Source organism: Mytilus californianus, unplaced genomic scaffold (genome assembly GCF_021869535.1).
Source record: "Mytilus californianus isolate M0D057914Y unplaced genomic scaffold, xbMytCali1.0.p SCAF_3, whole genome shotgun sequence".
In the NCBI taxonomy this organism is placed as follows: domain Eukaryota; kingdom Metazoa; phylum Mollusca; class Bivalvia; order Mytilida; family Mytilidae; genus Mytilus; species Mytilus californianus.
The window spans coordinates 19368232-19390821 of NW_026262679.1; the positions used below are offsets into that span (position 1 = coordinate 19368232).

The 22590-nt window shown below is 32.1% G+C and overlaps 1 protein-coding gene across 3 annotated transcripts in view; it reads right to left on the reverse strand.

Moving 5' to 3' along the window:
* Window positions 1-1282: 1282 nt before the first annotated feature.
* The window catches only part of LOC127734079 (uncharacterized), a 187616-nt gene continuing 166308 nt past the window's right edge, over window positions 1283-22590 (reverse strand). The window contains exons 3-7 of one of the 3 annotated variants that reach the window (XM_052243707.1): window positions 9206-9297; window positions 8214-8288; window positions 5585-5599; window positions 4548-4559; window positions 1283-1424 (exon numbers count right to left, since the gene is read on the reverse strand). In XM_052243707.1, coding sequence (XP_052099667.1) covers window positions 1285-1424; window positions 4548-4559; window positions 5585-5599; window positions 8214-8288; window positions 9206-9297 — 334 coding nt within the window. In that variant the 3' untranslated portion in view covers window positions 1283-1284. The remainder of the gene's footprint in view (window positions 1425-4547; window positions 4560-5584; window positions 5600-8213; window positions 8289-9205; window positions 9298-22590) is intronic. The other 2 variants (XM_052243708.1, XM_052243705.1) reach the window with 2 other exon arrangements.

Genomic DNA, 22590 nt, shown 5'->3' on the forward strand with positions numbered 1-22590 from the left:
TCTTTTCCTTGAATGGGAACAACCGAATTAGAACTATAATCAAATGTGTATTTAAATGAGCAACACGACGGGTGCCACATATGGAGCAGGATTTGCGTACCCTTCCAGAGCACCTGAGATAATCACCGTTTTTATAAGGGTTCTTGTTGCTGAGTTTTTGCCATGGCATTGTCAGTTTGTTTTTTCGACTCATGAGTTTAAATATCCCTTTACAATGTATATAGAAAAATTTGCACTAGATAACACATTTCTGAAATAAATTTGTTATCGTTAGTTGTCTGTGTAGTGTTTTTTAACTGTTATATTGTCTTTTCGTCGTTTGTCCTTTTGGCCATGGTTTCGGGTTGTTTTCAACGTTTTTGAATGCTCCCTTTGTGTGCTCTTCCCTGTCTGCTTCGTGCGAAATTGTATTGTTCGAATCTTTTTTATTATAATGCTCAAATGATAATGGTTAATATATATTTAAAAAGGGCTTGAAATGTTTAACAAGAGTACAAGTCAAGAAATCGTCCTTATTACGCGCACGTCCATTTATTTACCTTTTTAACACAGGGGATCTCAACACCGGATTTTGGAAAAGACATGTCGCTGACATTTCAAAAACAACCCCATTCATATACTAGTATTGAAGTCTTATGAAAATCCTGACCCGTAAATATATTTCATGCCAAAATCAAAAGCCAATCATAAATTTCTCAGTTTTCACATTTTCAATTTTTCGAAATGATGAAAATTACTGACCCATTGACATTTTACCATGGTGACATTGCAACCCATTGCTATATTTAACGTATCAAAAAATGACCCATTCTAGGTCTGTGTATACTTTCTTATAGGAAAAGTACCCACCCGTTTTTTTTTTTTTTATATCAAATGGCAAATTACACATGCATATTCCGGACAATAGCATAATGATGCATGCCATCTTATACAATGTAATCAAATCAGAGTAAAGCGAGTCATAATATGTTCATCTCGTAAACATTTGAACATATTTTACATTGTAAATTCTGCAGTGAAGGTGATGAAGATAATAAAAAGATGATAAGGTTATGGCGGTCATTGTTCCTAACCGATCAAAAACGAAATGGAGAATTTTTTAGCAAAAATATTGTGCATTTTATTCTCTCCAACCGTTTTTGATCATAGTGGTTTCAGAAATCAGGCTGAAACAGGTGACATATTCCTACAATGTGATACCAATAGCTCGCAACGGCAATGCTCATAAGCCGATAAAGATATGTAGTATCATAACAATAAATATATAGCTATAAATCTTTTTATTTATGCATAATGTTGATTGCGTGGGATTTTGCATCCTCTACAGCATAGGCCATCATCCTCCTTTGGTTCACATCCATTGCAGGGCAAATCAGTATACGGATTTTTGATTTGACAATCCTTTGGGACGTTACAACCTATAGCTGTTATGAAAATTGAAATATTTTTATGGCAATAAACATTATAAAAAAGTGCTACAGGCAGACAAAAACGAGTAAAAACGTCTAACCGGACGCTAATTAGGACATTAGGGTAGTTATATCCTAATATTCAAACATCATCATTAAAATCAAACTAAATATTACTTTTATATACATATACACATTCATGGATGTACAATCTATCGATACCTGAATCTTAGCATTGCACAAGGTCATGTTTTTCTCTGACTTTTAATGACGTCTGTACACTAAATTCATTGAATGTTGGATGTGTACTGATTGATATTTAAGTCTCATGATGCATGATTTTTTTCATTAATTGTTATTGGCTTTGAACTAGAGGTCAGTAACTGCGAGTACTCCCAGATCTGTACTTAGTGTCTGTTTGTTGTGGGAATGTATAAGTACCCTGCCACGTCCACTCTGTGTTTTTGTTTGATGTATTTCTGCTTTGTATCGATCCGATGAGTTAAGTCCTTTTCAACTGATTTTTATAGTTTTTTCTGATGTTGTACTGTTACACCACTGTCCCAGCTTAGGGGAGGGATGGGGCGCCTGCAAACATGTTTAAACCCGCCACAATCTGTATGTGCCTGTCCCAAGTCAGGACCCTGTAATTCAGTGGTTTTAATTTGATGCTGTATATCATATCTGTTCTTCGTTCATTGTCTTGTACATAAATCAGGCTGTTAGTTTTCTCGTTTGAATTGTTTTACATTTGTCATTTCGGTGCCTTTTAAAGCTGACTATGCGATATGGGTTTTACTCATTGTTGAAGGCTGTACAGTGACCTATAGTTGTTAAGTTCTGTGTCATTTGGTCTCTTGTGGAGAGTTGTCTCATTGGCAATCATAACACATCTTCTTTTTTTTATATGCAGTACCTTATCACATCAAGCAGAATAATGAACAAGTAAATGTACAAAATGTCCGGGACTAATCCAGGGTCCGAGGTAAGGTTAATGTTGAAATTGCTTTTATGTACAGCCCAGCTCAGCGAGTTGCCATTTAAATGGTTTCAAGCCGCAAATATTTTGTTCACGATGACTTAGGTGTCGTATTATCTTTACACTCTGAATCCATCACTGAGAGTGTTATACAAAGACCAATGGTAATGGCATGTGTAGTAAATCGGGCAATATCTGTTATACGAGTGAATATCATGATCTTTCAATGGGCTTTTCATATTTAATGATAAATAATACACGCATGAGAGTAAAATAACGTCTGTGTTTTGCGTATATTAATTACATGCTTAAAAATTTGTAAAATTTGCATAAATCCAAACCTGTGTAATGCATATTGAGGCATTAGGTTAGTCATATAAGAGAGTGGCGAAAGATACCAACGCGACATTCATATCCGGATATTTACATAATTATACCACAATGCACTACCTTAACACATCAAGACGAATAACGAACAAGTAAATATGCAAAGTGTCATGGGCTGACCAAGTGTCCAATGGAAGGGAGTCGTAAGTGTCAATTAACGACAAATTCTAGGTATTGTCGGAATCCTTCATCAAAGTTATTTCCAGCTTGATGATTAATCCAAGGTTATTTAAAGTTTTGCACTAAATTCAAGAAGTTTGATTGATTGATTGTTGATTTTTGGTTGCTTAACGTCCAGTGAAAAATATTTCATGCATGTTCATGACGAGAACAAATTAACAATAAATATGTAGGTCATGTAATAGAGGCCGTTCGGGATGAAGGTCGCGGAAATTTGGACTGCCACAGGAAATTAGGGTATATTGGATAGGGACAGAAATTTGGACTGCCACAGGAAATTATGGTATATTGGATAGGGACAGAAATTAAGCCTTGCAACAGGCTACATACGGACCCCTCAAATAGTTGTTGCAAGGGTTTTTAATGCGCAATGAGCGTGGCACTCTCCTTTACACGAGGCATCGGATTAGATGTCCCAATTCTGAACGGACAAGGCTGTTTACTTGTACATCCCGCACAGCCAAACGGACGCCCCATTTTGTCAAGGGTTCTTCTGCTGGTAGGAGGAAGACCAATGGTGACCATATTCCTATTCCCCAGTCACCCTTGGGGGTCAAGAAGTTTGAAACATCAGTGCAAATATAAGAGACACAATTCACAACTACCAATACTGATATTTAACAGTCTAATGTCTAGTGAACATTTGAAAGATGTTTATCATAATTCAAGGGGCAAAAAATCGCATTACCATACCTTCTCCCTATATTGAAATTATCTGTCACTCAGTGAACAATGATATTCAAGAACTATGAATTATTCATCTTCTATGTCAATTTGACATTGTGAAATTACATTAAAACGTTTTTCAACAATTATTGCGTACTAAAATACAAATAGCTTTATACACACAATTAAAAGGTACATAAAACATTCTTTGTATCTGCTAATAAAATACTGTTACAGAACAGTTCTGCACAATAAGACGTACAAGATGTGGAAAATCTGTTTTATATCATATTCGAATATTCGTAAAACGAAACGAAATATACAGCTCCTATTATATCTTTTTAAAGTGTACAGGGCGAAATATTTACCTCCTATCAAACAATCCATTCGAAAGAACCCACATAACGTATCTTCTATGTTCCTCTTATAACTCATCGAGTGTGTATGGTGAATTGGACGACAGGGGTGAAATGTGTAACAAGGAGTGAAAGGTTATATTGAAAAAAATAGTAAACATGTGAAGTTTGTTAACCTTGATCCAAAACCAAGGTGACAGTAGTTTACCGTTGTTTTCATCTTGTAAATCGATAAGGAAGAGAAAAATCAAGGTAAAAAAACAGAAACAGAGGGAATCGTACGAACTCGAAAAGTAGCGAGACCGGATCCGTCAACAGTTATTATAGAAACAAGATGTGATACGATTGCCAATGAGACAACTATCTACAAGAGTTATATGAAGTTATGCATGCATCACCCGCCATGGGAATTCACTGTCAGAAAAAATGTCACAATCGGGAATATGAAACACAGCATACGAAATTTAGCTTATTTACACGTTCATTCTGTAATCTGAAATAACAGACCTTGAAAATTAATTGTTTTTTTTCAATTTAAAGTGTTCATCGGATAAACTCGAAAGTACTTACGTGGGACTTTTACTGCAAACAAATCAAACAAAATGTTACTAGTATTTACAATTTATATAAGATTTATCTTTTCCTCAAGTATTCATTTAAAGATACGTTCTTGCAACCTTCTTCTTTCTCTACACTATGAAAATATCTATTTAATGTCTAAACTGAAGAATATGTTATAAACATTACAGTAATTAAGTAATATTTCTTCAAAAACAAACGGCGGATAATTAAAATTATATTCAAATATAAGTGTTCGTCTTCAATTTGCCTTGTGGATAACGGTTCAGTTCTATTATAACTATATGCCTAATCATGATTGAGGACTCATCAGCGTAGTTTAACAGTAGTAACACGGCGGATGTCACTAGTGGAACAGAAACTGCCAACTCCCGTGAAGCACCTGAGTTCACTTTCGGTTGTTGTTGGGTTCGTGTTGCTACTTTTCTGTTTGGTGTTTAGGTTAAAAATAGCTGTTTGTCTTTACTAATTTTTCGTTTTGGTCATGATATTGTCTGCTTTAATGTGAATTACGTTTTCCCTTGTTTCTTCTCGTTGTTTGGTTCACTTAGATTAAAACTAGATAAAATGAATTTATTTCCTATCTTATTTTTACAGATACATTGATACATGTATGACATACCTCTCAGTGCTCTTTGTTCTACAATAATGTACTGAACATCACAATCATATTTAAATATTTGCAAGTTATATGTATGATTATATATACAGATTCTATCAAAATATTCTAGTCAGTGTATAATAATCAATTCAAAAAAGTTAAATTCAAATCTTATTATTTGGAAAAATTATATTGTTTGCTTTAATTAAGATCGTTGCACTAGCAATTTTATGTATTTTATTTATTTCTATTCCTTTTGTTTATTTTGTGTTTGTTTGTAAATTCCTTTCGTGTGAATAAATTACGCATATATTGATTGAAATTAGATCAAACATGGTTTGTTTTAAATTTGAAGAAAATACCATCCGGGTTGAAATTGAAAATAATGAATTACACAAGAAACTATAAGGGCATTTCGTATACTCACTTGAAACGCCTTGGGCTGAAAAAGAAGAGATGTCAGATAATACGATAAAATTTATTTTTTTGTTTCACCTATGTAACCTAACTACACACTTAAACAATTGATTCGGGTGGCGTCTACTGACTCCGATGTTCGCCAAAGCCGACGCTGACGCAAGAAATAACACACCAACGTCTCGTTTTCACAACTAGCGTCGCAGGCTGGAAACAAATCGGTGATATTAGTTGAAGAAATTAAATAAAACAACATTATAATGCAGTGACCTATAATTGTTTACATCATTAAGAGTGTTCTGTGTCTACTTTATATTCCTCTGCTTCTAAGTGATTGACTTTACCAGCTATAATCGAAATAGGAAATCATAAACATCTGCAGATAAAAGCAAGACATAAAATCAGTTATTTGCAGGAATTTTGACTAAAACAATAAACAGAAATTTAGCGTCATAAATGTTACTTGATTATTGTCGATTTTTCATTTCTCAGTTTGTCTCTCGTCCATCGTGTTGAGCCAACATATCTCAACTGATACGTTGACCACAAGACTTACCAAATGACCATTGTTAAGTTTTTTTTTCTTGAAAGTACACCTTATAACCAAAACATAGACAACTTTCTACAAAACAACCCTAACCTACTTTCAAACAAACTAAATTGACCAGCGCTCTATATTATTTTCTACTGAACAGACTCTCCTAAAACATTCTGGTTGTTGTATAAACCAGTTTGTTTGGTTTTCTCTTTTGAATTCATTTACGATGTCTTTCATTGCAATACTATATGTGTTTAGCCATTGGTGAAGGTCGTGCGGTGACATATAATTGTTTACATCATTAAATAGTGTTCTATGGTCTTTATTGCTCGTTGTCTCATTGGCAATTATACCACATCTTTTTATCACATGCGTAACCATCAGCGAAAGCAGGGCTAATAATCGCTCACTCCGTCCGCCGTTCCGCCATTCCGTCCGTCCGAAAGACCTTGGGTAAAAAAATATCGACAAACATTCTTGGCTTTTATGAAAGGAAAAGATTCTATATTTGGTCTGCAGCTCCATAATGTTGGGTTGTAGCGTGTTAACAATTTTAAGATCTGCCGTGTATCTGCCACTTCTTTTGCCGATAGATTCAAGTTTCTATCAGTTATACACAGCGTCGTATGTCAAGACCCGGTATTTGTCTTGTTTTTATATATCAATCGCTAAAGACTGAGCAATACAAACCCAACAAAAAAATTTAAGTGTGATCTGAGGTGCTCCGACAGGAAAGATAGATCCTGCTCCACTCTTGACATATGACGTGTTTACTTATCGCGAAAAAAACTCACATGTTGTGATCATCATGCAGTGACACATATATTCAATAACAGTCAACCTATTATGACATAGTGCTACGAAAAAAATGGATAGGTCAGGACTGGAAGTTGAAATATTTTCTGGTTTATTTCTCACCAGACACTGATAGTGAAATTTTAGATATAAGTAAAGATTTGAAACATAAAAAAAAACCAGTTTAGTTCGTATCATTTGGTTTCCATAACTTTGCTACTCGAGCTTACATCGTAAAGTTTATTTCTGAAACATGATTCATGTACAGTGATTATGATATCATTCACTCATATAACTTTGACATGTTTGATTGCGATGTTGGAGACCTGTAAATTTGCGAGGGTAATATTCAACAACTTGTCGGATAATATATTATGGAATGGTTTAAATGATGCATTGTCATCGTAAAATTTCATATTCTTAATTATGTTTTACATCAAAACTAAGGCGGTTGTAGAGCTGTCAATTAAATCTCAGTTAATTTTGATAATTTTCTGTAAACCGTCTTAGGGTTATGGTGCCATTAAAGTTTTATATATTTTGGTTTTCATACTTTCAAGGAGACCCAAAGACTAATAGTGTGCTCTATTTCTTAAAGTAATTCTCTACGTCTTTAAAGACATGCCTGTAAACAAACCATTTTTGCATCTTAAAAAAGTCATAATGAAAAGCAATCTTACTATTTTCTCTTAACCTAATGCATCTTAAAACAATCAAAATAACAAGCGTCTCAGACTCGGTGTTTTTTTTTAAATCTGCTGACGGACAGTTTCATTAGAAAAAAAACTCAACTACATTTAGATCCCCTGACCATTATTTCTTTCAAACACACTTACCGGCAAAGAGAGCTAATGATCAGCGATCTGGAGCACCACATACTTACCGGCAAAGAGAGCTAATGATCATCGGTCTGGAGCACCACACACTTACCTGCAAACAGAGCAAATGACCAGCGGTCTGGAGAACCACACACTTACCTGCAAACAATGCTAATGACCAGCGGTCTGGAGAACCACACACTTACCTGCAAACAGAGCTAATGACCAGCGGTCTGGAGAACCACACACTTACCTGAAAACAGAGCTATTGACCAGCGGTCTGGAGAACCACACACTTACCTGCAAACAGAGCTAATGACCAGCGGTCTGGAGAACTACACACTTACCTGCAAACAGAGCGAATGACCAGCGGTCTGGAGAACCACACACTTACCTGCAAACAGAGCTAATGACCAGCGGTCTGGAGAACCACACACTTACCTGCAAACAGAGCTAATGACCAGCGGTCTTGAGAACTACACACTTACCTGCAAACAGAGCTAATGACCAGCGGTCTGGAGCACCACACACTTCACATAATGTAGGGGTCTTGAAATAAGTTCCTAAAATTATAAATAAAAATATGGTGGATTTCTTTTCTTTCTACGAAATATTAAAAAAAAAACAGTAGTTAGAATATTTTTTCGACTGTTATTTTATTGTCAAACTCTATAAGTCTGTTCAAGACATGTACATGCATATGATACTTAGAAAAAAACAATTATAGAAAGGAATTTTGTATATATGTTTATTACTGACTTCCATTACATTGTTTCAATGGATTCCATGTTTTCTTTTACATTTAACAGATTTATAGTCCAATTCACCATTATATATCATACTGACAACGTTTGTCAGGGTCAATGTATATGGTATTGAAATATAATAGAGGTTTATTTATTCACCTTGTATTTCTTTATCACAAGCGGCATTATTTTGAGAATAAATGTGTCGTTGTTAATTGAAAGGTCAATACTATTTATGTGCCGTCGTGCAATATTAATTGTTATCAACGTGTCAAATTGAACCAATAGTTGTTAACATCCTCGTCCTTTGGTCTCTACTGGATAGTTATCTCACTGGCAATCATATTACATCTTCTTATGTGCAAATGCATGACTGAGATGCGGTATATGGCCAAAAGCTGTAGTTGCGATGGTGTTTGACCTTTTTTTCCCAAATATGTGCCGTCTCTCATTTCCTAATTCCTCGTTATTTCCTAGTTCAAGTATGTGGTCATCCTGCTGGTAATCGTATTGAACAGATTTTGACAAATTATCTAGATAGGCATTGGGAAGGTATATGTTGCTCGCTGTTGTTTTGTCTTTAATTGTGCGTCTATTTTTTTCAATGATTCGGCCATCAGAGGTTGGTATGGTCTGATTTATTGTTCAATATTTCTGTTTGTCCTGTTTTTGTATTATGTTGTATACAGTGAATAAATTTCACGAGTACTTTATAATTGTCATAAAATACTTACTAAAGGGTTTTAAATACAGAACTACAGTTTGGCCTGATGGATCAGTAGCCATCTCTTTCAGACATCTAAACATTAATCCTTGTCCTTGCAAACTAAAAACAAATAACATCAAAACACAAAGGATGTAATCTGAGGGAATCACGTGACTTCAAACGAGCTAAGACCGGGAACGTCAAAAGTATACTACTAAGTATACAGCACTCATCATGCAAATTCATACTACGTCTGTTATTCATATTCTTAAGCTGAATCACATGGAAAGTTGAATTTCCTCGAGTAAGAATGTAAAACGGAAATATTTTTTTCTTCTGCACGTTTATAACATAATCAAGTCAATTAATACATGAACTTAAGGGTATTACCCTTCTAGGTGCTAGTTCTTCAATTCTGGCATATCAAAATGTTACATCATAATTATTAATTTGAAGTCAAACCAATTATATTACTACAGAAATATAAAAGAAATGTTTATACTTAACACCAAGTATGAATTAAAAAACATTCGGTGTACAATTACAAGCCATAATAAGTTATAACAGATTTTGGATAATTAGGTGAGTGATATTAGGACAGGAAACAATACCGGTGTATGTTAAAATTAATTGTTATTAATTTTAATTCCTTATTCTTGAAAATGAAAGCTGTAATCACATCGGCTCTAAAATGATAATAAATGACATAAAAAACAATTTTTCTTCGCCAAAATCATTTTCCAACAGTTTCAGAAAATCCTAATTTTTTAAGTTGAGGTACAACATTCCATGCATTTGTCATAAGTATAGCCTTTCTTATAATCATAATTATAAATTACCGTTGAACTATAAACGGTCCATTCTGTTCAAAACACTCCCTCCTTTCGCCAGTTTCAGGTGCAACTACCAATGTAGGATGTTTGCAGTTGAAATGAAAAACTATATTCCTTCCTGGATCGTTAAGTTTGATAAGTTTCCCTACCTCCTGTCTTCGACAAGGATAGAAACAAAGACATTCAACTACAACAAATATAGAATATAAGTTTATTAGAGATATCTTCATCGTTATCTATGTAACAGTTACATAGGGTAAATCAAATTATCTACAGGACATTTAAAATAAAGAAACACATATGTTATGAAGCTTTTAGCTATGTCATATTCGTCGTTCAAATCCATCGCACACAGATAACTACTTAGTTATTTTCATTATAAACTTAATGTGATATTTATGTTCATATATATTTTTCAGGTTGATGTGTGTTTTAAATTATGATCATGATTGATACATTTTATATAGTGATATTGTATGTAGTGATTCGAGGAACATTTTACATTAAAAAGTACCAACCCCCAGAAAACGACGTTTCACCAAATTCATTACTACTAGCGGATTTTTGCAGATGTGAATTTTTTTTATTCACATTTGTATGTTTAGTTAAATGTAATTTATGAGTAGTAAATAAATTAAGATCGGACAAAAAAATAATGATAAATGAGTAAAAAAATGTTTTTTCCTTTAACACTATGTTATATCAATCATCGTTCCTAGAAATAACACTTAATAAATTTGCTGCACAGTTGCAAAGTTAACCTTAATGTATGATACTTATTTCAGTACATGTTTCTGAAATTATATTCCTGTGGTATGCTAGATATCAAATGGGTAATACATCTACGAGAACAACCAATACAACTACAAAAGGTAGTCTTTGTCTGAGGTATATACGTAGTTGTACAATGTAACCTTCACTTAAGTGAAAAGAAAACTGAGATATAACTTTAGTGAAAATTAAACTTAGATATAACTTAAGTGAAAAGTAAACTTGAATATATAAATTGCTGCTAAGAATGTTTACTCAAGCAGTTGGAAAAAATGCCGCCATCTGTCAAAACAAGCTTTTTATCTGTTCTGCGCAAAATACATGTTTGTTGTCAATATGAGATTGAAGAAACCCTATTCTTTAAACTGTGAAAAAGTTTAAAGGTAGTAATACACGCGGGATTCATCATTTGGGGGAGATTAAGTGGCGAAACTTTGATATCTTAATATGTGTTGTTACTGTCACCGCGAAAAAAAAAACTATTTCGACATCTCTTTTTCTCATTTGATTTGTTATTTCATGATAAACATTCAATTTTATATAAATAAAGGACTTATTAATGATATATAGTCAACCCACAAAAAAATAAATAAATAAAAACTTTATCAAATAAAAAGAAATTATTTGATGAAAAGAAAAATTCAGAACAATTCTCTAGTCAAAATTTGAAAACTTTTCTTTGTTTCTTCAAATGCACAGTGCATTGTTCATTGTTCAAATGCATATACATTTATCTATAAATTGAGAACGAAAAGGAGGATACATTTATATATATACTGTTATTACATATGTGACTGCCTGAATTTAGATACAATACAAAAATACGTAATTATAATATTTCGACATGTTGCAGTTACATTGATTTTTTTCAATCTATATCCAGCCTTTCTCTAATTTGAGTTCTCTGTTGATAAATTTTGAAATTTTCAGAGACTAGATACCAACTTTCTCAGGCAAAATAAATCTGAGATTGAATTGGCTAATCTTTTCACATATCTTTTAATCATAATGCTTCTAATGTATTCAAGTTGTAATACATCCTTTGCAATCAGTCTTTTTGCCTTAAGCGTTCTCTATGAAGGTAAATGCTTAATTTATAATCATTGTGAAATGGTTGTTTGTCAACTGTACCCAATTATTTTTGCTGATTTTTTTTTGTTGAGTTTTACCTTTTTCATTTAACTTCGTAGCGTTTTTGTTTTTGTTGTTTTTTTTTTGGCAACTTTCGTATTTTATTTTCATTTTAGCGAAGATTGAAGTTTGGTTTTTTTTCGCGTGATTTTGTTACTGACAAACTTCTCGTAAGTAAGCTTGGTATAATAAGTCTGTTTAAAGTATTATCATTTCAAAATAAAATGTATTAAAATGGAAAACCCCTAAAACTGCATCCGAAGCATGATAAAATCACAATATCATTTGTCTTTTAATGCTTTACATGCTAGAATTCTTGATGATGCGAAGATCTCGTTTATACGTAATGATTTTGATATAAATTGACTAATTGATAATTATACATATGAAGACAAGCTTAAAAAAATTAAACTTACAAGTTCAGTGTCAGGGCTGATATGAATAATTTGATATTCTGACTATTTAACTTGTCTTTCTTGAATACGATACCTTCATTTCCATCTTCATAAGTTGAGTTTAAAATTGTGAAATTTCACTAAAGTCTTACAAGCGTAGACAATGGAAAGACATTTGAAAGAATGAAGGGCTTCATATCCGCGAAGGGCATCCATACAAATATATATGACATATTAGTTTGTAAGTACCGTTGTGATTTCATTCTTGCATAGAAATTGTATGTACCGTAAACTGTTATTTTAAATATTTTCCTTATTTGATCATGAAAAAAGGATGAAGATACCATGACGATAATCTCAAACCATGAGTCGATTAAACACAGATATACCGAGCCCAAATAAAAACAGTCCAAAACACTATACAATAAAACGAAAACGAGCACATCCAAAACAGGGGGTGATCTCAAGTTCTCAGGAAGGTATTCAAACTTTTACAATATTAGATTTCAGTCTTTTTTGAGAAACAAATACTAATAATGTAGTAGCAAGCACAATTACCTTGATTGGTGATTTATTTTAACATATTTTATTGTCGAAATAATATTAGACAACAATAATAGAACACAAGCTAAATAACTTAGAAAAGTCTCGTCTTAATAACATAAGTATTTCTTTTTACACAAAATATTTTTTTTTCTTACCTAGACAGTGAAAGAAAATAACGACACAAAACTTATGTTTAAATGGTCGCACTGCCCACAATTTGAATGTATGGTTTAAAAACTGATGGCGCAAACAGTATTCATTTGAATATTGAACGACATTAAACTTCTTAACACGTCTTACACTTTAAAAAAGAAAAAAAAAACCCCAACAGCAGTAGCATTATTTGTAGTTCTTCGATATGCAAAGTACAATCACATGTTTCCAAACGCAAGAACATGTAGCCAATTTCAAATCTACGACCGATTTAGGAGCAAGAACATTAACATTATGGCATTTCAACATGTCTTCAAGAGATAATAAGCTGGACTGACAAACTAATTTAAATGTACACAGCTATTATATTTCGTTTCACATTTTAAGGTTGATTATCTGTATACCGCCATATTGGATTGTAAAATAGCAATTATCAATCAGTCTTGTTCTTAGGTAAAATCTGCAAATTTTGAGAAAGATTGGTAATTTATGTGTAAGGATGTTTATTTGAATAAAGAAAACTTATTGATTTACTGCATAGTTTAGACTGTTTTAACAAATACTAAATATCTGTGTTTTTTTCGAATCATTTTTCAACTTAGCCATTCAAGGGGAGATAACTCTAAAAGTAAACATTTTATAAAGGAACTCTAAAGAAATTTTCAGTGGTTAAAGTGCTGTTCTTCATCGCAAAGTCACAGTAAGGCCTTCAACATGGAGCAAAAATAACTCTCACTTCGCTGACGGGCCCTAGCTCCGGTTTGAGCGGAATTCTTTGCAAAAAAATTGGATAAACATTGTAAGATATAACACCATCAAATCGGGCCAGGTGAAAAAAACATAATTGAAAGTAGAACATATTCAAAACAAAATAGTTCATACGCATAGGTGTAAATATCAAACTCGGTAGAATATATTTTGGTAATTTAGGTATCAGATGAAAGGCGAAGGACTGGTGATCCCTGTAGAACACATTTTGACTGATAATTTTGAATAACATAAAAATGTATGAATTTAAATCTAAAATTGAGGGTATATATTGCCTGTTTCTCAGATATGAAGTACATGGTTTGGTGTATCCAAAGTTCCTGGAACCAGTACAGTCTGCCATCTCCTATTTTATTTCAAATTCTATCTCATAGATTTCCGTTATTCACAAAAATGTGTTTTTTTTCAGGAGGAATCTGTGCATAATCGGACAAGCTCGAAAAATAGCACGATGACCCATACTCTTTATTATATTTTTTGAAAAAAAGCATGGTCAAATCTACATTTTTGCAAAGTATAAAAACATTCTATCTGAGGAAATATAAACTGATGATCCACTTTAATTACCCTTCTTCATTATGGCAAATTATGTTCTCCCTGCCAATCGATTAAAACATAGAAAAAGTAAAAGGATCTCTATTTGTAGACAGTATTTTGGCCAACTGCAAAAGCTCCAATAAAAGAATGTATCCAGAACAATATACATTAATTGAACTATAAAATTATGAAAAATATTTCCTTGGTCTTTAAATAACAATTTTATTTTTATTTTTGGCATATACACATTGATCCCCAACTAATACATAGCTTTTAAATCATTTTTTTATTTTTGACAAGTTTTTCAAATGCGTTTTTCTGTGAATATTGTGCAATTAACTTGTTTGTTCGCGTTTGTTTTGGAATTATTGTAGTCTATTCTATGAGGTCATATGATTTAAGAAAAACAAATCATACAAGAACCTGAAACAAGCATTTTGTCCAATTCTGTTGAAATTATGGAATGTTCATTTTTTAAACACTGACCTTTATTTAAAGGAAATTTCACCGTTTGAAGTTTTTACGACTGGTTAAAAAAAAGAGTACAGATAATATGATTTCGAATGATATATAATATAGCCGTATGTTACGTGGGTTCATTAAAATCGCTAACTAAGATTTTTCTTCTAAAATAAATGATTTACTTTTATGTTAATATTGTGATTCCACTTATCGATATTAAATAGAGGACATTTTGATCATTTTTGACCTCGGACTAAATAATTAGTTTGGTTATGATTTATTATTTGCTTCATCAACGCATATCTTAAGTCTTAAGTATTTGAAAACATTAAATACCATTATGTTAACTATTATTTGTAATGCTGGTTCAAAATTTACCGTCCACTGTAAGCAACGGTTGGTATTCATGACTTTCTTCTCATTTTCAGAGGTCTGTCGGTCAGTTCATTATTATTATTTTTATCACATAGGGACACAATGTATGCAAAACAAACTATAATTCTATGCCGATTTAAATTTTCCCCGAACGATTGATTATTCTTATAATCAATGTGTATTTCGCAAGATTTCAGTTCTTCATTTTTCATTTCCTCTGATTTCGATATGTCACGTAAAAACGCGACCCTGCCTAATGCCGTCATCGTATCTTGTGTGATATAATTCTTCAATTTTGAGAAGTCTCGCGTTTTAAATTTGAACAATTAAACCGTCTTGGGAGGACAAGTATCGCATAACACTCGATGCTGTGATAGAATCTGTATTTCTCTACGACAACTGTTTCAGCAAGTTCCTTTACTACTGTCAGATGAATTGACTTTTACTTTTTTTGACGAGTACTTACACATATTGCTAAGTGAAGTTAAAATTGAGGATACTGCAAAAATGTCTATTACGTACTGAGAACTTGATCTTGAAATTGACTCAATGAATAACTCAAAACTATTACCATGATAACAAACGCGAAAATAGTTTCCTACTACAAATTGTTCATGACTAGTAACAAATTATTACTATGGACATTTTTTGTATTCTTGTCTTTTATTTTTGCTTATGTGCTTTGTCTATATGATATAATTCTATGCGACTGTCATACAAGTAAGAAGTAAGCTAGCTATAAAACCAGGTTTAATCCAACATTTTCTACATAAGGAAATGCCTGTACAATGTCAGGAATACGACAATTGTTTCAAAGTACCATTCTTTTTTTATTTGGTGTTTCTATAAAATATTTTGAAAACTTGAGTTTACATGGTTACTAAAGCTTGTACACAGGGAAAAAAAGGGTGAAAACTTGATTGGTTAACTTCCAGTGATGGTTATTATCGTATATGCAATGAAATGTTATTAGTCTGTAGTACTGGACAGGATACAAATTTACTCATGCCAAGAATTTCTTTATTTGAAACAAAGATACATTCTGCACAATTTTATGAAAAGTGCCAATTTAAAAAAGACTAATAGGGGAATATCAATAGTGGTATTACTCCTATAACCAGGAAAAGAACTATAGAAGGAGGGAAAACTTAATTTTGATATGTTCTTCATGTGATCTCATGTTAATTTGAAATAGTTGTCCCTTTAAATATTGGTATGAGATTTTGACAGTATCTTATTTAAAAGGTGTAGTATTCGTGACTTTATCAAGAATAAATTTACTGAAAACGGCAAAGGTGATTGATTAAAAATGATGAAAAAACATGCATTATGTCAGAATCGTGCCTAATAACTTCGGAATGCACAATTTGTAATAAAGATATAGAAGACATTCAGCAACCTGAATGGAATAGAAGAAGGAGAAAGTCTTGTAACATTTCTTTATACGGACAACCACATTATTTCCAAAGTTGGCGACTGTCATGTTTCGAGTGAAATAATCCTTATGTTACTAGAAACACAGATGTTTGTGTACCAGTTGGAACACGTAAGTTATTAGAATTAATGTAATGACCAAAGATTTTTGAGAGATTTAAAAAAAAAATTATGAAGGGATAGGGGTGGCACAAAGACAAGTATATATGTATCGAGGGTGGGGGAGGGGATGGATGTCATGCAAGATATCTGATTTATGTTAAGCCTTTTTAATTATTTCTATTTACAGCATCCTAAATGATTTTGTTTATTTTAAAATGTTGTCAATTTAATAACTTTTTTCATTTCTTCCAACAAGTCAGACAACCAAACTATTCATTTGTAAATGTACATGTATGTTCGTGCTACATGTGGCTGCGCGGAGCCGTTAAATGTAGTCCGTAGCTCTGACGGTCCATGTAATATTTTTTTTTACAATTGTCCCCAAATTGTAAACAAAAGTATTGCAAAGACCATAAGTGCTACAGTTCCCTAGCTATATTAGTACACGACATAGGTTATTAAAACATATGTATTTTTATATTTATTCATTTACAAAATCTTACACTCTGATTAGTCTGATACAGTTCAATGATCCAATAGCATAAGAAGTCAAGTGTACATATTGATCTCATGAAAGAGAGAGTCCCCCTCCCCACAAAAAAGAGAAAATCCTAAATACTTGTATAAATATTTCTCATTATAATGCATAGCTTTGTTACATGAATGTAGGTGTGAAACAGGAACATGAAAGTAAAAACAGTCCAGAAGTTTCAATTACATATATGTATATCATGATCAGGCCAATCAGTAAAATAAAAATATTTTATTTATAGTAGATTGAGTGGATTCCTTAAAATGTGAAACCTAAACATTGTGCAGTGCTAAACAGGGGAAACTGTTTTCCAAGAGATACTAATTTCAACTACATGTACATGTATAACTTAAATTATACATTGTGGAAAAACAATGTACACAATGTAATAACTTTATTAATGCAAATTGACATTCCGAAAAAAAAAATTGACATGGAGACCTTTTGTTATTTTTTGGCAAAAACATACATATAAATGTGTTTCCAAATATATATGTGTGTGTGTGTGTGTGTGTATTTACAAATGGTTTTGAGATACATGAAAAACAGTCTTTATACATACATGTATTTAAAGCTCTTACATTTTTCCATGATCAAAATCCATATGTACATAATGTACAAAATGTATATTAAACTAAACAATTTTCATTTTCATTGTTTCTTCATATATGTTTACAGCTACATGTATTTGCAGAATATATATATGCCTTGAACATATCAGTGCCAGTAAATTTAACAGTGATCAACAAGACAGAGATTCAAAACATTGCAAAGAAATTTTAAATGAAGAATGTAAATTGTAAATCCAGCAGTAGATAGCAACTATATACAAATATAATTTAATTTTGGATGCAACACATCTTCTGATTTGCTGAAAGTTTTTTGTCTATCATCACATAGACATAATTTCGTCATGTGACCGTAACGTCATCAACGTTTTTTTCACGATTTATTCCTTAAAAATGGAATATATAATTAAATTATAAGGAATGACTGTAATATTTTTTCTGTCTATTCGAAATAACCTAAAAAATGTGGAGCACACTTTTAAATAACCCGCGTATTCAGTGTGCACCACATTTTTGAGCTTATTTCTTCATAGACAGAAAAAATATTACAGTCATTTCTTAAGTACATTGCATATATACATTATACAGTCATGACACTACACTTTTCTCATGACACAATGCATGCTGGATAATTTGTTTAAAATACATTTTTTTAAACCTACCTCGCCTGATGAAAATAACAATAATTTCAATAAATTATCATCATACATTAGGCAATTATTAATTGATCTTGAGTTTAAGGTAACTGTTTCACATGTACATATTTGGTTGATCATTTTATATTTCCTTGTCTTACACCTACATTAGTCTTGAAAAACTATGTTCTTCACACACAATTCAGCGTTTTTAACATTCACTTAGGTATTTTATAGATATATTTTTCTTCATGTATAGTATAGATATACTGCTTATTCATTTATCAAGTCATTCTCTTACATTTTAGGATAATAGGCTATATATACTTTTATAAAAAGAACACAGAGGAGGGAAGATGTTTTATCTTTAGAGAAAAAAGGGTGTGTATATGCATTTGTTCACTAGCCAAAGTTGAAAAGGAATCTTTGGGATAATTTGAGCTACTACAAATGTACCATCACCTTAGTAATTTGTCAGTCTTATTGGATCATATTTCATTTTAAATCATTTATTTGGTCACTATTAATTACTCTCAAATTAAGTCATTTGAAGCAAATATGACTGAATTTAACTTTAAGGCTAATCAAATAAAAAAAAAATCATTTTAATAATTTTCTTTAAAGAATAAACAGCCGAAGAAACAATATGATTATATGTTTATTTGGCCTGAAGGGAGCTACCATTTGATTTTTATGGAAAGGGGGGGGGGGGGTAGGGGTGGGGGGGGGGGGGGGGGAGAGGGGCTATGATGAAACATAATCTTTGTTAAGAAAATAAAAATTGAAAGTGTGCCTTACTATGTGTTTTTTTTTCTTTCATTCTTTGTTTTTTTACTGTCGGGAGTTGATGGTTATATGGTTTGTTAAAATATAACTGGTTATTATTTCTGGTAATTTAAGCTAATAATCCTTTGTATAATTATTTTAATTCAACATCTGAGTAGACTGGGTTCATTTAGCAACATACAAATACTATATTTGAAATATTGGGGTGTATTAATACATGTTTGCTTATAGAAAGATGAAAATAAAATAAAGCTTAGATTTATTTTAAAAATTTACTATGAAATCTAATGAAAGTGTACAAGAAGCGAATGAGCGTCCATTGAGGAGGAAATATGTGCAGTAAAGCATAATTTTATTATATCAAATGGCCCAAATGTGCAAGTTTTTGACATCACTTGATTTTTTTTTGTCAGTATTTTTGTACATATTATGCAAACTATCAGACTGAGTACTATTGTCCGTCCAACATATTCTAATAGAAACAGGTAATGTGCAAAATCACAACTCCCTGACTGTTTTTAATCAAACTCAGGTGGGGGGAGGTGCATATCTTTGTCAACCGTAATTTTTGTTTTAAAAATTACGTACAGGAACATGTATTTATATTTTTCTTTTTCATTTCTAAGAATTTCAGAATTTACTCAAATTATTTAAAACCTTTATCTTCCCTCACCCTAAATTGTGAAAATTGAAGACATGTTGTCCATGGCTACTATTTGAAATTAAAAGAAATTTTTCATCTGCTATAAAAGGAATGAATGATGTCAGATTTCATAGAACTGCTTGATATATCAAAGCAAAATACAAACTTTAATTATAAAAATATATCTTGCGTTTTTGACCTTTTTCCAATTTTCATTACGGTACTTGCTTTTTGGACTAAATAACATATGTATAAATCTGAATTTAATGGTCAGTTGCCTCTTGAACAAACATCTATAGGGTTTAGCAAAATGAAATCAGTTTCTACCAATGACAGCAAGATCACAATAGCAACAATCAAATTTTAATAAATGATTTTCATCAATATTTTTATATTGTAAAGTAATTATACTTTTTGCTACCCTAGAAATCCAAATTGTTATCTAGAAATGACTTCTGATTCAATATCATTGGGTCCATTCCTTAGTTTATGAACATTGTTTCTGCAGGACCATGTGACAGAAGAGCAGCACATGCAAAATTTATCATTGAAAGACCTGTCAATAAAGGACAGGATGTCATTACTGGAATGGATATAAAAAAGGTAAGATTTGTCTTCCATCATGTTAAACAAATCATCAGGAAGCTGTTTTTTCCTACCTTACTTTTTAGTGATATGCTTCAACAGAATATTCTTCTGTATGTAATTGGACAATCATCATTGAGCCTATAATTTCTCATATATTTATAAATCTGGATTTCCACTTAGTGTTTAAGTTGCCACTACAAACTTCTTACAATTTTTGTGTAAAGATTTTTTACCATTAGACTCAGATTATAAGATTTAATTTTTTTAAGGTTCTTAACTACTTTTCATTTCATTTTAGAGTTATGACTATTTTTAAAGAAAATGAACAAAATTTTGTTTGTGAAAGTGTTGCAATGTAACATTTCCCATGACTGGCTGATACTTTTAAGATACTGGCAACCTTTCACCACCACCCCTTTACTAGAATATGTTACAAAAAAGATAAAAAAATTAAAAAATGTCAGAATACCAACATTTTTATGGTAGGATTGATTAATGTTGTTCATTTTAGGCTCTAGACAAGTTGGGAAAAGAAATATACAGGCTACAAATTGTTGATGCTGTCTTTGGTGTAGATGCTAACAAACACACAGAGAATATGAATAACATCTCAACTTTGCCTTTGAGGACACTGGATTGAGGATGTGACAAGCAAATTGTGATGGTGAAGGTAAAGTTATTTACAATTCTTACGTTTTGTGTCAGCAGCAATAATATTATAATAAACAAGAAACAGGTCAAACCAATAAAACTTGATATTTACCAACGAACCATGCTAGACAGACATGTACACCTTACAATCATTCCATACACCAAATATAGTTGATGAATTGCTTATAGTGTCTTAAAAAAGGACCTTACTACTGAAACTTAACATTGATTAATGAACCATGAAAATGAGGTAAAGGACAAAAAATACATGCTAGACCGACATGTGTACCTTATAACCATTCAATACACCAAATATAGTTGACCTATTGCATATAGTGTTTGAAAAACTAACCAAACATAAAAACTTAACATTGACAAATGAACCGTGAAAATGAAGTCAAGGTCGAATGAAATCTGCCAGACTCGCATGTACACATTAAAATCATTCCATACATCAAATATAGAAGACCTAATGCTTACAGTATCTGAGAAACAGACATAATCATGTAACTTTAACCTTGATCACTGATCCATGCAATGAGGTCAGGGTCAGGTGAACCCTGTCTGACGGATATATAAACCTTGCAAGGCACCCATACACCAAATATAGTTCGCCTATTACTAATAATAAGTGAGAAATTCACCTAACAAAAAAACTTTTTTTCAAGCAGTTGCTGAACCATGAAAATGAGGTCAAGGACAACAGACATATGACAGACAGAAACTTAGTAACATGAGGCATCTGTAAACAAGGTATGTCTTTTAAGCCTCTAGGTTTATTATTTTGAACTACTTGCCAAATGATTAATATGAGGCAGGCGTTACCTGTGAAAGGGGACGAAGTCTGTATACATTATTTTTTTAATTCAAGCATATTAACTTCAGTTGTTCAGAATCTGTCAAAAAAGAAACAGAAATACGGAAACGTTTCCGACGTTGGTCCTGTTGTTCGGGATTTTAGTTGTATAAATAAGAAATTGTGGTATGAGTGCCAATGAGACAACTCTCCATCCAAGTCACAATGTATAAAAAGTTAACATTGAATTAACAAATAAAGAACAAAGATATTATAAACATGTGAAAACTCTCTCACAGGCAAACAACCCATAATTGTAAAATATAAGGGCATACACCACAACGTCATTTTCAATATAAAAAAAGAAACGCTACCATCAGGTAACGTTTATTTTTTATATCAAAGAATTTACAACATATTTACGGGAAACAATATGATGATCCTTCCAATATTTTACAAGTCTCGTGACAAACGAGACCGGAAGAAAGAAAGTGAATTATGCGCAAATGCGGGAAACTAAAAAAAGTTAAAACAAAGTTAACGATTTTGAATTTCATTAGAATATATATTGTATTTTGTTTTTTTGTTTTTCTTCATTTTATTGATTTTCTTACCATAATTGGGGACTTTGTCCCCATATTATTTTAGAAACAGTAATAATAGATAGACAGAACATAAATAGCACAAAAGAATGACAAGATAAGAT